The sequence below is a fragment of the Panthera tigris genome, chromosome X, assembly GCF_018350195.1.
Source record: "Panthera tigris isolate Pti1 chromosome X, P.tigris_Pti1_mat1.1, whole genome shotgun sequence".
Classification (NCBI taxonomy): Eukaryota; Metazoa; Chordata; class Mammalia; order Carnivora; family Felidae; genus Panthera; species Panthera tigris.
In genome coordinates, this window is record NC_056677.1 from 65,358,802 (window position 1) to 65,374,122 (window position 15,321).

Below are 15,321 nucleotides of genomic sequence, written 5' to 3' on the forward strand. Positions count from 1 at the left end.
GCCAGAGGAGAGAGGCATGGGATTTGAAGCAAAGCAGGATAAACAGCCTGTGTCTAGGTTAACGGCACTTACCAAGTGTCTGTGAGCCTATGCTGAGGGGCAGGGGAGTGAAATGGCACCCACTGACTCCCTTGTCCCTAGAGGCAATGACACTTCTCATAGATGTACTGCAAGAAGAGGGAATATTCTCCTTTCCAGTTCCCCAAGCAATCTGCAGGTTGTGCTATTTGCCCTGGAGATGCTTGACTGTCTTCTCCCCAGGAGCAGGGCTGCACCCTCACAACTGTATCGCAGATGGGCCCTCAGACCTCCCAAATTCCAGTCTTTGAGCCCCACTGGTGGGAAAAACTCATGAAAATGCTGATTTTCTCTTATTTTTCCAGCCAATGGCTTTGAGGAAGTGTTAAAGAGGTTAAAGAGGGAGGTTAGAGAACATCCTACTAACGAATGAATGGGTCAAAATAGGATATTAAGGAAGAAGTTTAAAAAAATATATGGAAGGAAATGAAAATGAAAACACAACAGTCCAAACCTTTGGGATGCAGAAAAAAGCAGTCCTAAGAGAAAAATACATTGCAGTTCAGGCCTATCTCAAGAAGCAAGAAAGGAACCAAATATATAACCTAAACTCACACCTAAAGGAACTAGAAAGGCAGCAGCAAAGACAGCCCAAAGCCAGCAGAAGAAGGGAAATAATAAAGAGTAGAGCAGAAATAAACAATACAGAATCCATAAAAAAAGAACAGATTAACAAATCCAAGAGCTGGTTTTTTGAAATAATAAGTAAAACTGATAAACCCTTAGCCAGATTTCTCAAAAAGAAAAGAGGACCCAAACAGATAAATCAAACCAGGAATCAAAGAGGAGAAATCACAACCAATAACACAGAAATACAATTAGAGAATAGTATTAAAAATTTCATGCCACCAAGCTGGACAATTTGGAAGAAATGGACAAAGTCCTAGATACTCACATACTATCAAAACTCAAATGGGGACACCTAGATGACTCGGTTAGGTATCTGACTTTGGCTCAGGTCATGCTCTCGTGGTCTGTGGGCTCAAGCCCTCCATCAGGCTCTGTACTGACAGCTCAGAGCCTGGAGTCGGCTTCGGATTCTGTATCTCCTTCTCTCTGTGCCCTCCTTTGCTCATGCTCTGTCTCTCTTTCTCTTTCTCAAAAATAAACATTAAAAGAAAAAGTCAAATGGGAAGAAGTAAAATTTGAACAAACCCATAATGAGCCAACAAATTGAATCGATTATCCAAAACCTCCAAACAAATAAGAGTCCTGGACCAGATAGCTTCCCAGGAGAATTCTATAAGATATTTAAAGCAGAGTTAATACCTATTCTTCTGAAGCTGTTCTAAAAAACAGAAATGGAAGGAAAGCTGACAAGTTCATTCTATGAATCCAGCATTACTTTGATTCTAAAACCACACAAAGACCCCACTAAAAAGGACAATCACAAGCCAATCTCCCTGATGAACATGGATGCAAAAATTCTCAACAAGATACTAGCAAATCTAATTCAACACCATATTAAAAGAATTATTCACTATGGTCAAATGGGATTCATTCCCAGGCTGCAGGGCTAGTCCCATATTTGCAAATAAAACATGATACATCACATTAATAGAAGAAAGGATAAGAACCATGTGATCCTGTCAATAGATGCAGAAAAAGCATTTGACAAAATACAGCATCCTTTCTTTTTTTTTTTTAATGTTTATTTATTTTTGAGACAGAGAGAGACAGAGCATGAGCAGGGAAGGGTCAGAGAGGGAGACACAGAATGTGAAGCAGGCTCCAGGCTCTGAGCTGTCAGCACAGAGCCCGATGTGGGGCTCGAACTCACGAACTGTGAGATCATGACCTGAGCCGAAGTTGGACGCTTAACCGACTGAGCCACCCAGGTGCCCCATACAGCATCCTTTCTTAATAAAAACCCTCAAGAAAGTCAGGATATAAGGAACATACCTTCACATCATAAAAGCCACATATGAAAAGCCCACACCTAATATCATCCTCAATGAGGAGAAACTGAGAGCTTTCCCCCTGAGATCAGGAACACGATAGAGATGTCCACTCTCACCACTGCTGTTTAACATAGTGTTTGAAGTCCTGGCCTCAGCAATCAGACAACAAAATGAAATAAAAGGCATCTAAATTGGCAAAGAAGAAGTCAAACTTTAACTTTTTGCACATGACATGATACTCTATGTGGAAAACCTGGAAGACTCCACCAAAAAGCTGCTAGAACTGATACATGAATTTAGCAAAGTTGCAGGATATAGAATCAATGTACAGAAATCTGTTGCATTTTAAACACCAATAATGAAGCAACAGAAAGAGATCATGGGATCAATCCCATTTACAACTGTACCAAAAACCATAAAATACCTAGGAATAAAGCTAACCAAATAGGTAAAAGATCTGTATGCTCAAAACTATAGAAAGCTTATAAAAGAAATTGAAGAAGACACAAAGAAATGGAAAAACATTCCATGTTCATGGATGAGAAGAACAAACATCATTAAAATGTTGATACTATCCAAAGCAATCTATACATTCAGTGCAATCCTAATCAAAATAGCACCAGTATTTTTCACAGAAATAGAACAAACAATCCTAAAATTTGCATGGAACCACAAAAGACACTGAAAAGCCAAAGTAATGTGGAAAACGAAAACCCAAGCTGGAGGAATCATAATCTTGGACTTTAACCTGTATTACAAAGCTGTAATCATCAAGATAGTATGGTACTGGCACAAAAACAGACATATAAGACCAATGGAATATAATATAGAATCTAGAACTGGACCCACAAATATATGGCCAACTAATCTTCAATCAAGAAGGAAATAGTATCCAATGGAAAAAAAAAAAGACAATCTCTTCAGCAAATGGTGCTGGGAGACCTAGACAGCAACATGCAGAAGAATGAAACTGTACCACTTTCTCACACCATACACAAAAATAAATTCAAAATAGATGAAAAACCTAAATGTGAGACAGGAAACCACCAAAATCCTATAAGAAAAAACAGGCAACAAACTCTTTGACCTAAGTGGCAGCAACTTCTTACTAGACAAATCTCCAGAGGCAAGGGAAATAAAAGCAAAAATGAACTATTGGGACCTCATCAAGATAAAAAGCTCTGTACAGTGAAGGAAACAATCAACAAAACCAACGGCATGGGAGAAGATATTTACAAATGACATATCGGATAAAGCGTTAGTATCAAAAATTTATAAAGAATTTACCAAACTCAACACACAAAAAGCAAATAACCCTGTGAAAAAATGGGTAGAAGACATGAATAGACACTTTCCCAAAGAATACATCCAGATGGCAAACAAAAAATGAAAAGATGCTCAACATTGCTCATCATTGGGGAAATATAAATCAAAACCACAATGAGATACCACCTCACACCTGTCAGAATGTCCACAATAACAACTCAGGAAACATCAGATGTTGGTGAGGATGTGGAGAAAGGGGAGCCCTCTTGCACTATTGGTGGAAATGAAAACTGGTGCAGCTATTCTAGAAAACAGTGTGGCTGTTCCTCAAAAAATTAAAAATAGAATTACCTTATGACCCAGCAACAGCACTACTAAGAATTTATCCAAAGGATTCAGGAGTGCTGATTTGAAGGGGCACATATATTCCAATGTTTATAGCAGCACTATCAACAATAGCCAAATCATGGAAAGTGCCCAAATGTCCATCTATGATGAATGGATAAAGAAGATGTGGTATATATACACAATGGAATACTACTCAGCGATGAAAAAGAATGAAATCTCGCCATTTGCAACAACGTGGATGGAACTGAAGGGCATTATGGTAAGAGAAGGCAGTCAGAGAAAGACAGATATAATATGATCTCACTCATATGTGGAATTTGAGAAATGTAACAGATGACTGTAGGGGAAGGGAAGGAAAAATAAGATAAACACAGAGAGGGAGGTAAATCATAAGAGACTCTTAAATACAGGGAATTGACGGTTGATGGGGATGGGGGGTTGGGGTGGGGAAAATGGGTGATGGGCATTGAGGAACTTGTTGGGTGAGCACTGGGTGTTGTATGTAAGTGATGAATCACACGAATCTACTGAAGCCAAGACTACAATGTATGTCAGCTAACTTAACAATAAATTTAAGAAATAAAAATAAAATAATAAAAAAGAATTTTACAAGTGAAAAATTTAATTTTTGTTTCAAATAAATAATCTTTACCATTTAAAAAAAAGAAATACTAATTGAGCACCTATATTTTATGCCAGTTGCTGATTTTTAATGCATCAATATGGTATATTAGAAAGGTGATATGTACTATGGTGAAAAATAAAGCAGAGATGGCAGATAGGGAGTACAGAGCACGTGGGTACGCTGTTGATGCACTTTTAAGTAGGATGATCAGGAAAGACATCAAAAAAAAATGACATCAGAATAAAGAACTGAAAGGAGAGTGGGCAATGAGGATACCTGCAAGATGGAGGAAAAACATTCAGACTGGCACATGTAATGTATTTTAGACAAAAATGTACCTGGTGTGTTTGGGAAATAACAAGGAAGCCAAGTCCTTAAGCAGAGTAATAAGCAGTAATAGAAGATAAGTTCAGAAAAAGGGGGTGAGGTAGATCCAGTAGAAGTTAAGGTCAGAAAAAGGGGGTGAGGCAGATCCCATAGGGTATTATAGGCCATTGCAAGGAATTTGGCTTTTAATTTGAATCAGATGTGGAGCAACGGGAAGGTTTTGAGCATAAGAATGACATGATCTGACCTGTTTTAATAGGATCACTCTGCTATGTCAAGAGCAGACTGTAGATATTACCAAATTGCTTTCCAAAGTGGTTATGCCAATTTAAATTGTAACTACTCATTAGCATGGTATGAGAATTTGGGCAACTAAGTGTGTTCCATCATACCTCTATTTCTTTTGTAAGTTTTGGTTGAGTTTTTATGAAGAATGTTTTGTATATATTTGAATGTCCCCAGTACCTAGCACAGTACCTGAAGCAGGTGAAGGTGCTTAGCAAATGTTGGGTGAATGAATCTCAAGATTTTTTAGAGCTAAAAGGCATTTATATATCATCATATCCAACCCCTACATTTTATAGCTAAGGAAACTGAAGCCCAAGGTACTGAGTATCTATCTTAAGGTCCCAAAGTTAATTAGTGGTAGAATAGGGATCAGAAATCCAAGGGTCCTGACTTCCAAGTCATTTTTCCAACTCACTTGTGTTTCCTAAACTTGACTGATCATAAAATCATCTGCAGATCAACTCAAGGAACTTGAATAAGAATCAGAAACTCTAGGACAGTGCTTCCAAAACTTGGTGCATAAAAATCACTGAGAATCTTGTTAAACTAATTCTGATTCAATACATCTGTGGATAGGGTCTGAATTTCTACATTCCTAAAGAGGTCCCAGATGATACAGATGTTCCTAATTCTTGAACCACACTTGGGGGAACAAGGCTTTAGAGGAGATATAAAATGTCTAAATATATACTCCCTATAACATATACACATGAATTCTTTCTTTTTCTTAACTCTACAACCTAAATATAGGCATGTTCTCTTATTATTTACCTCTGTGAAAAGAGTTATATAGAATAAAATTTTGATGGATGGTTGGTTGTTTTCTTCCTAATCTGTCTTGTAAATTTACAATATTTAAAAAAATTTTTTTTTATGTTTACTTATTTTTGACAGACAGAACATGAGCGTGGGAGGGGCAGAGAGAGAGGGAGATACAAATCTGAAGCAGGCTCCAGGCTCCGAGCTGTATGCACAGAGCCCGATGTGGGACTTGAACTCATGGACCTCGAGATCATGCCCTGAGCCGAAGTCGAATGCTTAACCGACTGAGCCACCCAGGTGCCCCTAAATTTACTAGATTTTTAATATTGTTTCCATGTTAGCAAACGAAGTAATGGTAACAAGTTCTTTGTTCGTTTGATTGACTATGTGATAGATTCTGGGATCAAAAAAAAAGGGATAATGAAAGAAATTTTCTATATGGATATTTAAATTTCACAAAACTTTGTTGCTTGCTCATGTCACATGGAAACTAGTTTCAAATTTTAATTTTTTTGTAGCAGATCTCTAAGTTGCAGGTTTTGAAAATATCTTGGCTTTATGACAAATAATTGATCTTGCAATTTATTATTTGGTCACCTGTGACTTGTGCATAAATAACACTCCAAAAAAGTACATAAGGAAGCAGAAGAGTATTTGCAATGAGATTAATTAGCTGAGGATTAGGATAATACCTAATACCCACTAACCTCAATGAGCCTCTAATGCAATGCCTTCACCAAAAAATACCACTGGAAGCAAGGTAGAACCAAGTCCTATACTTTTGAGACATCTGATCTAGTATAATTCTTAGAATTTCAAAACAGGATAAGGGATGTCATCTTCCAACATGTCCTCAGGAATCTGGAGCAGAGCGTACTTTTCTTACTTACATTTTGGGGAGACACTATGTTTAGCGCACATTCTGGAGATGATTTAGGCTCAAAAGCCTTTATATTTTTATGTTGGGTTATTTTAAAAAGTTATCCGAAGTAGAGAAAGTCTTCTTACCTGTTGCTACTCATTGTGTCTTCCATTTGTTGTGTTTGAACATAAAGTGTTTCAAACTGGTGTTCAAATTTGTCCATCAGGGCAGAAATCTGTAAATAGAAATATGGTCATAAGAAAAACTTACACTGAAAAGATGCTATCTTAACATCAAATGATTTTTTTTTTACCTTTTCAAGATTCATACTCCTCAATGTAGCATCAGTAGACTTGATTACACCTGCCATAGACTTAGTTACCTATTGGGAGTGTAAAAAAAGATTGAGCATCCTATAAGTGGTCTCAAAATTTATTCAGTCTTTTAAATATATTACTTACAGATCAACTTATGAAATTTGTCTACCCTTTCCTTAACAGTAAAAATACAATATGTATTTCTTGTCTGGCACTGACCATCTTTTATTGACTCTTCATTGGAAGACAATTAATTAGACCTTAGTTTTTAAAAGCCACTTTCAAAATCATTTTCTGCACTAACCACTTTGACTATGTCTCTCCTGACCATGAAGGCCTTTATCAGCACTAATAGATGTAGCTATCTGACAATTCAAAATACACATTGAACGTAAATCAATAGTTCCTATTATTTACAAATATTAAGCCTTACCTTGCCCATTGTTACTGCAATTTGAACTCTGGCTGCCACAGCATCAACTCTAGCACTCATTCTCAAAAAATTAATTGCTTGGTTCCTCTGGAGGATTGCATCTTCAGCATGTATTCTTGCAACTTCTATATTGCCTCTCTGAATGGCCTGTTTTAAACAGAGCAAAATTAAATAGTGGCAAAGGCAAAGAGCAAGAGTAAATATTGGCAAAGAAAGGGAGAAAGTACAGCCATTTTAAAAAGTTTCCCCAATTAACCTATTTTTAACAGTATTTAAGAACTTTTATAATTATTTTTTAAGAAATAAAATAATTTATACTTTATTTTTTAAATTATAATTAGAAAACATGATTAATATGTTAGGAAATTAGAATGAAGTTTAAAAATTTGCCCATAATTACATAATTGAGCCACCATTATTATAGCATATAGTATTCCAAGTAAATAATATATTACAATATAAGTTTACTACAAAAGTACATGTGTATACTGTGTTTTCACCCAGTATTTTGAAAAATAAAAACAGCTTAATTCATTAAATACATAACTGCATCATCATTTCTGAATGCTGTGTTGTATGTACCATTAACCAGGGCTTTCCTATGCTCTTCATAGTACATAAAATGATTTTAGATGTAACACACACATAAGTATCTTCATTTTACTTATGGATTCACACTTTTCTTGCTATAATAGCTTTGGCCAGGGATAAAGTTAAATGTAAATTTATAGAAAAATATGAAATAGTTCACGTGGTCTTCCAATAGAGCAAAACAGAGAAGATACAGAAGTGACCGAAGTTTGAGAACACGGATCAGTTAATATCCATGATTGCTGGGTATTTAGTTTGTTTCTAATTCTTCAATAATATAAACACCAATGTGATAAATATACTATTATATGCAATCTCACACACTTTCCAAGTTTTTTTTTTTTACTAGTTAACATCCATAACCACACAGCTACACATTTTTTTCTTGCAATGAGAACATGTAAGATCTACTCTCTTAAGAACTTTCAAATATACAATACAGTATTATTAACTATAGGCACCATGGTGTGCATTACATCCCTAGGACTTATTTTATAACCAAAATTTTGTACCTTTTCACCACCTTCCCCATTTTGCCTACCTCCCTCCCAACATCCCACCTCTGGCAATCACCAATCTGTTCTCTGTATCTATGAGCATTTTTTTTTTTAAGATTCCACATAAACATAAGTGAGATTATATAGTATTTGCTTTTCTCTGACTTATTTCACTGCTAAGTTTTAATGACCTCAAAGTACATCCATGTTGTGGAAAATGGCAGGACTTCCTTCTTTCTTTGTGGCTGAATAAGATTCCATTGTACATGCATTCTACATTTTCTTTTCCCATTCATCCATCAATGGGCACAGGTTGTTTTCATGTCTTGGCTATTGTAAATAATGCTGCAATGAACATTAGGGTAAAGATATCTTTTTGACTTAGTGGTTTTATTTCCTTTGGATAAATACCCAGAAGTAGAATTCCTGGGTCATATGGCAGGGGTTTTTTTTTAATTACTTAAGGAAACTCCATTTTGTTTTCAACAGTGGCTGCACCAATTTACATTTCTACCAACATTGTACAGGTTTCACTTTTCTCCACATCCTTTCCTACACCTGTTTTCTTCTTGTCTTTTTGATAATAGTCATTCTAATAGGTGTGACTTGATAATTTACTGTGGTTTTTATTTGTATTTCCATGATGATGAGTGATGCTGAGAACCTTTTCATGTGTCTCTTGGACATCTGTATATGTTCTTTGGAAAAAAAATTTCTATTTGGATCCTGTGCCCATTTTTTAATTTTTTTAATTTTTAATTTTTTAATTTTTTTAAATTTTTTTTAAATTTTTTTTTAAGTTTATTTATTTTTGAGACAGAGACAGAGCATGAACGGGGGAGGGTCAGAGAGAGAGGGAGACACAGAATCAGAAGCAGGCTCCAGGCTCTGAGCCATCAGCCCAGAGCCCGACGCGGGGCTCGAACTCACGGACTGCGAGATCGTGACCTGAGCTGAAGTCGGACGCTCAACCGACTGAGCCACCCAGGCGCCCCTTAATTTTTTTTAGACAGAGAGTACAAGCAGGGGAGAGGGACAAAGGGGGAGAGAGAGAGGGAGAGAGGGAGAGAGGGAGAGAGAGAGAGAGAGAGAGAGACAGAGAGAGACACAGAGAGAGAGAGAGAATCTCAAGCAGGCACCATGCTCCTTGCAGAGCCCAACACAGGGCTTGATCCCACAGTCCTGGGATCATGGTGTACTTTGAGGGCATTATGCCAAGTGAAATAAGTCAAGAAAGGTGCCCATAAACAATACATTATAAGGATAATACACTATGATCAAATGGGATTTAGTCCAGGGATGCAACAATGGTTCAACACACAAATCAAATAATATGACACAACATATTAACCAAATGAAGTCTAAAAATCATAATATCTCAATAGACATGAAATTGGAATTTGACAGAATTCAGCATCCATTTATAACAATTCTCAACAAAGTAGATACAGAAACACTATACCTCAATGTAATGAATGCCACGTATGAAAAACCCACAGCAAACATCACCCTCAATGGTGAAAAGTTGAAAGCTTTTCCTCTAAGTTCAGGAACAAGACAAGGATGCCCACTATCATCACTTCTATTCAACATACTGTGGCAAGTCCTACCCAGATCAATGAGGCAAGACAAAGAAATGAAAGGCATTGAAATCAGAAAGGAAGAAGTAAAACTGTCTCTATTTGTAGGTGGCATGATGTTACATAGAGAAAACCTTAAAGATGCCACCAAAAACCTGTTAGAATAAATGAATTCAGTAAATTTGTAGGATAAAAACCAACATACAAAAATTGTGTTTTCACATACTTCTAATGAACTATTAGGAAAAGAAATGAAGAAAACATTCCCATTTACAGTTGCATCAAAAATAATAAAATACCTAAGAATACATTTAACCAAGGAAGTTCAAGACCTGTATACTGACAGCTATAAGACATTGTTAAATTGAAAGAGACACAAATTAAGGGAAAGATATTCCACGCTTATGGATTGGAATAATATTTTTAAACGTACATATGACTCAAAGCAATTTATATATTTGGTGCAATCCCTATCATAATTCCATTGGCATTTTAACCAGAACAAACAATCCTGAAATTCATATGAAAACACAAAAGACCCCAAATAGCCAGAGCAAACTTGAAAAAGAAGAACTAAGATAGAGACATCATGCTTCTTGATTTCAAACTATACTACCAAGCTGTAGTAATCAGAAATTTGGTACTGGTATACAAACAGACATATAAATCAATGGAACAGAATAAGGAGATCAGAAATAAATCCATGCACATATAGTAAATTAATTTATGACAAAGGACCCAAAAATATACAATGAGGAAAGGACAATCTCTTTAATAAATAGTACTGGAAAAACTGGACATTCACATGCAAAAGAATGAGATTGGATTGCTGCCACACCATACACAACAAATGTCAAAATGGATTGAAGACTTGAACATAAGAAAGCATAGGCAATACGCTCCTTGACATTGGTCTTGGTATTAATTTTTTGGATTTGACACTAAAGCCAAAGGCAAGAAAAGCAAAAATAAATGAGTGTAACTACATCAAACTAAAAAGTTTTTCACAGCAAAGGAAACATTAACAAAATGAAAAGGCAACCTATAGAATGGGAGAAAATATTTGCAAATTGTGTATCTGGTAAGGTTTTAATATCCAAATTTATAAAGAACTCATGCAACTGAATAAGAAACAGAAAAAATCTCATTTAAAAATGGGCACAGGATCCTTGGGGCACCTGGGTGGCTCAGTCAGTTGACCATTTTACTCTTGATTTCAGCTCAGGTCATGATCCAAGGGTTGTGGGATCAAGCCTCGTGTTGGGCTCTGCGTGGAGTGTGGAGCCTGCTTAAGGTTCTCTCTCACTCTCCCTCTGACCCTCTCCCTTGTTTATGCTCTCTAAAATTAAAAAAAAATGTTTCATGTATTATGAAATGTGGTGTTTTAATATTTTGTTGAGGATTTTTGCATCTATGTTCATCAGAGAGATTGGCCTGTAATTTTCTTTTCTTATAGTTTCCTTGTCTGGTTTTGGTATCACGGTAATGCTGGCTTTGTAAAATGAGTCTGAAGTGTTCCCGCTTCTTTTATTCTTTGGAAGAATTTGAGACGGATTGGGATTGTTTCTTAAATGTTTGGCATAATTCAGCAGTGAAAACAGTTGGTCCTGGACTTTGTTGTGAATTTGCATATCTTAATACTGCTGTGTTTGTGTGAGATCTGGAACTTCAAAACTCATTTTTGTTCTCAATATACAAAAATATCAAACTAAATTTCTTTTCATGCTTTCATTTTTTAAATTAATTATTTATTCATTTAAGTTCAAGTTAGTTAACATACAGTATAGTATTGGCTTCAGGAGTAGAATTTAGTGATTCATCACTTACATATAACACCCAGTGGTTATCCCAACAAGTGGCCTCCTTAATGCCCATCACCCATTTAGCCCATTACCCCAACCACCTCCCCTCCAGCAACCCTCAGTTTGTTCTCTGTACTTAAGAGTCTCTTGGGACACCTGGGTGGCTCAGTTAAGCATCTGACTCTTGATTTCGGCTCAGGTCATGAACTCACAGTTCGTGAGTTCAAGTCCCATGTCAGGTTCTGAACTGAAAACTCAGATCCCGCTTGGTTTCTGTCTCCCTGTCTGACCCTCCCCCACATGTGCTCTCTTGCTCTTTCTCTAAAAATAAACAAACACTTAAAAACAAAGAGTCTTTTATGGTTTTCCTCCCTCGGTGTTTATCTTATTTTTTCTTCCCTTCCCCTATATACATCTGTTTTGTTTCTTAAATTCCACACACAAGTGAAATCATAGGATATTTATTTTTCTCTGACTTATTTCACTTAGCATAATAATACCCTTTAGTTCCATCCATATTGTTGCAAATGGCAAGATTTCATTCTTTTTCATCACCGAGTAATATTCCATTGTATATATACATACCACATCTTCTTTATCCATTCATCAGTCGATGGACATTTGGGCTCTTTCCATACTGTGGCTATTGTCAATAGTGCAGCTATAAACATTGGGGTGCATGTGCCCCTTCAAATCAGCACTCCTGTATCCTTTAGATAAATTCCTAGTGCAATTGCTGGGTCATGGGGTAGCTTTTTAAATTTTTTTGAGGAACCTCCATACTGTTTTCCAGGGTGGCTGCACCAGTTTACATTCCCACCAACAGTGTAAAAGTGTTCCCCTTTCTCCACATCCTCGCCAGTATATCTTGTTTCCTGAGTTAATTTTAGCCATTCTGACAGGTGTGAGGTGGTACCTCCTTCTGATTTTGATTTGTATTTCTCTGATGATGAGTGATATTGATAATCTTTTCATGTGTTTGTTAGCCATCTGGATGTCTTCTTTGGAAAAGCATCTATTCATATCTCCTGCCCATTTCTTCACTGGATTATTTATTTTTTGGGTTATGGAGCTTCATAAGTTCTTTGTAGATTTTGGATACTAACCCTTTATCAGATATGTCATTTTCAAATATCTTCTCCCCTTCCGTCGGTTACCTTTCAGTTTTGTTGATTATTTCCTTTGCTGTGCAGAAGCTTTTTATCTTAATGAGGTCCCAAAAGTTCATTTTTGCTTTTATTTCCCTTGCCTCCAGAGACATGCTTTCTTTTTCCTGTAGTTGTTGGGCTTATGTTTTTAGAAAAGGATAATACTAATATGTCAATTTTAAATTTACTTTTTCTTCTAACTCAGCTTAACTACTTCCATCTTCTTTTCTGACAGTTTTCTTCCCTTAAAAGTTGTCTCTATTAATAGTATAAATAGGTACCCGGATAGCTCAGTCGGTTAAGTGTCTGACTTCAGCTCAGGTCATGATCTCACACTCGGTGGGTTCAAGTCTTGCATTAGGCTCTCTGCTGACATTTTGTAGCCTAGAGTCTACTTCAGATTCTGTGTCTCCCTCTCTCTCTGCTCCTGCCTGCCTCTCTCTCTCTCTCTCTAAGATAATAAACATTTTTTAAAAAGAGTATAAAAAATACATAAAGTGACTCAATTTATGGCTTGAATATATGCTATTACTAAAGATCTAAATATCTAAAACAATGGGGTGCCTGGGTGGCTCAGTCAGTTAAGCATCTGACTCTTGGTTTTGGCTAAGGTCATGATCTCAGAGTTCATGAGTTCGAGCCCCACATTGGGATCCACTCTGTCAAAGCGGAGCCTGCTTAGGATTCTCTCTCTTGCCCTCCTCTGCTTATATTCTCTCACTCTCCCTCTTAAAATAAAATAAAAAAATAAAGTTAAAAAAATTAAAAATAAATGTCTAAGGCATTTAAATATTTTAAAATATATAAATACACATGTGCATAAAAGAGTTAACATAGAAAACCTGAAAATGCTATCCTTGGACAGGTCTAATTGCAAGTTTGGCACTTGGCTGGCACCTAAGAACTTGGATTTGAGGTGGGTTCACATCATTCCCAGAACGGTTAAGAGTGGCTTGCTCTATCTAAACTGTACATACAGTGTGGTTTATGTCAAACACTGGATATCCTTTTGGGAAACTAAAATTTTGGTGTGTGCTAGGCAGAGAATGCCTCCATGACTACTAATAAAAGTGTTAGACTTCTAGGGGTGCCTGGGTGGCTCAGTCGGTTAAGCGTCCAACTTTGGCTTAGGTCATGATCTCGCGGTTTGTGCGGCGGTTTGTGAGTTCAAGCCCCATGATGGGCTCTGTGCTGGCAGCTCAGAGCCTGGAGCCTGCTTCAGATTCTGTGTCTCCCTCTCTCTCTGCCCCTTCCCTGCTCATTCGCTGTCTCTCAATAATAAATAAACGTTAAAAATTTAAAAAAAAGGTGTTAGACTTCTAGGCACAGGAAAACTCTCCTTCCTGGCAGAGAAAATTACACACATGTTGTCACACTTTGTTGATAGAAGAATTAAACTTGTCCTGTGTGACTCCACTAGAGAGAATTCTTGAAAGCTTGAGCCCAGATTCCTCCAGACTTTGCCCCATATGCTTTTTCCCTTTATTGATTTCGGCTTGTATCCTTTTAGGGTAATACATCACAGCCATGAGTACGACTATATGCTGAGTACTATAAATTTTCCTAGCAAATACACAATACATAAACCAAAATATACATTAATGCTATGTAAAGATTATTCTTGCTATATAAATTAATGCTATTTTAGCTATTTAGCATTAATGCTATATAAAGATTATTCTTGCATATAGGCTTTATACTTCTCAGTAAGAGTAGTTTTGGCTACAAACCAAAGGATAGTCTTCAGCTATAGGTAACTGAACAGTTACACTCTGTCTTGTGAGGCATACTTGCACATATAAATAATAATGGTTCCTTTTTATTTCTTTCTGTTGGATAGTAAATAATCACGTAAATAGAATTTGGTTTAGAATGCTAAGGCTGGTAATCTTTCCTCAATATAAAATAAAATGATTCAAGTACTCTCACATGACTGTGACCACTTCATGAGTTTAAAAAAAGGAAAAATATAAAAATGACTTGCCTTTTTAATCTTGGTCTTTTCAGTCTTTCCTTCTTTATCACATTTCTTGGCATTCCTATTAAGTTCTTTTGCAGCAAACTTCAAGTTAAATAGATGTTTTGATAATACATATTAAGGCTATTCAAAAAAGTTGATTTCCCAGCCTAACTACCTGCAAACAAGATATTAAAATCATAAAAATTATCAGATAAAATTATGTTATTTAAACCAACTAATTACAAAGTGCAGAAACTGAATAATTTTTATGTCTTTCACATTTGTTTTCTATTAAAAAACTTAATGAAATGGCAAGAAAGATATAATAGCAACTTTATGGTAGAGAAACCTGTCAGACACCACCTTTCCAAGGATAACATCACTAGTAATAAGATATTTCAACATTATTTATCTTCTGAAATGATAAACTGAGAAGGTACACCATCACCTCTATGGTGGCATTATTATGTTGTTGCCGAAACATACTCTCAATGTACTCAAGAGAAAACATCAGGTAATTCTGAACTGAGAAACAT

At 36.3% G+C, this 15,321-nt stretch overlaps 1 protein-coding gene across 1 annotated transcript in view; it reads right to left on the reverse strand.

The window, feature by feature from the left end:
- LOC122235355 (charged multivesicular body protein 1b-2-like) overlaps positions 1 to 14,908 on the reverse strand; it is a gene marked incomplete at its 5' end in the record, with an annotated part of 29,020 nt that extends 14,112 nt beyond the window's left edge. Inside the window, 4 exons of the mRNA XM_042974409.1 lie at positions 6,604 to 6,692; positions 6,771 to 6,839; positions 7,208 to 7,354; positions 14,810 to 14,908. Coding sequence (XP_042830343.1) covers positions 6,604 to 6,692; positions 6,771 to 6,839; positions 7,208 to 7,354; positions 14,810 to 14,908 — 404 coding nt within the window. The remainder of the gene's footprint in view (positions 1 to 6,603; positions 6,693 to 6,770; positions 6,840 to 7,207; positions 7,355 to 14,809) is intronic.
- Between the last annotated feature and the right edge of the window lie 413 nt (positions 14,909 to 15,321).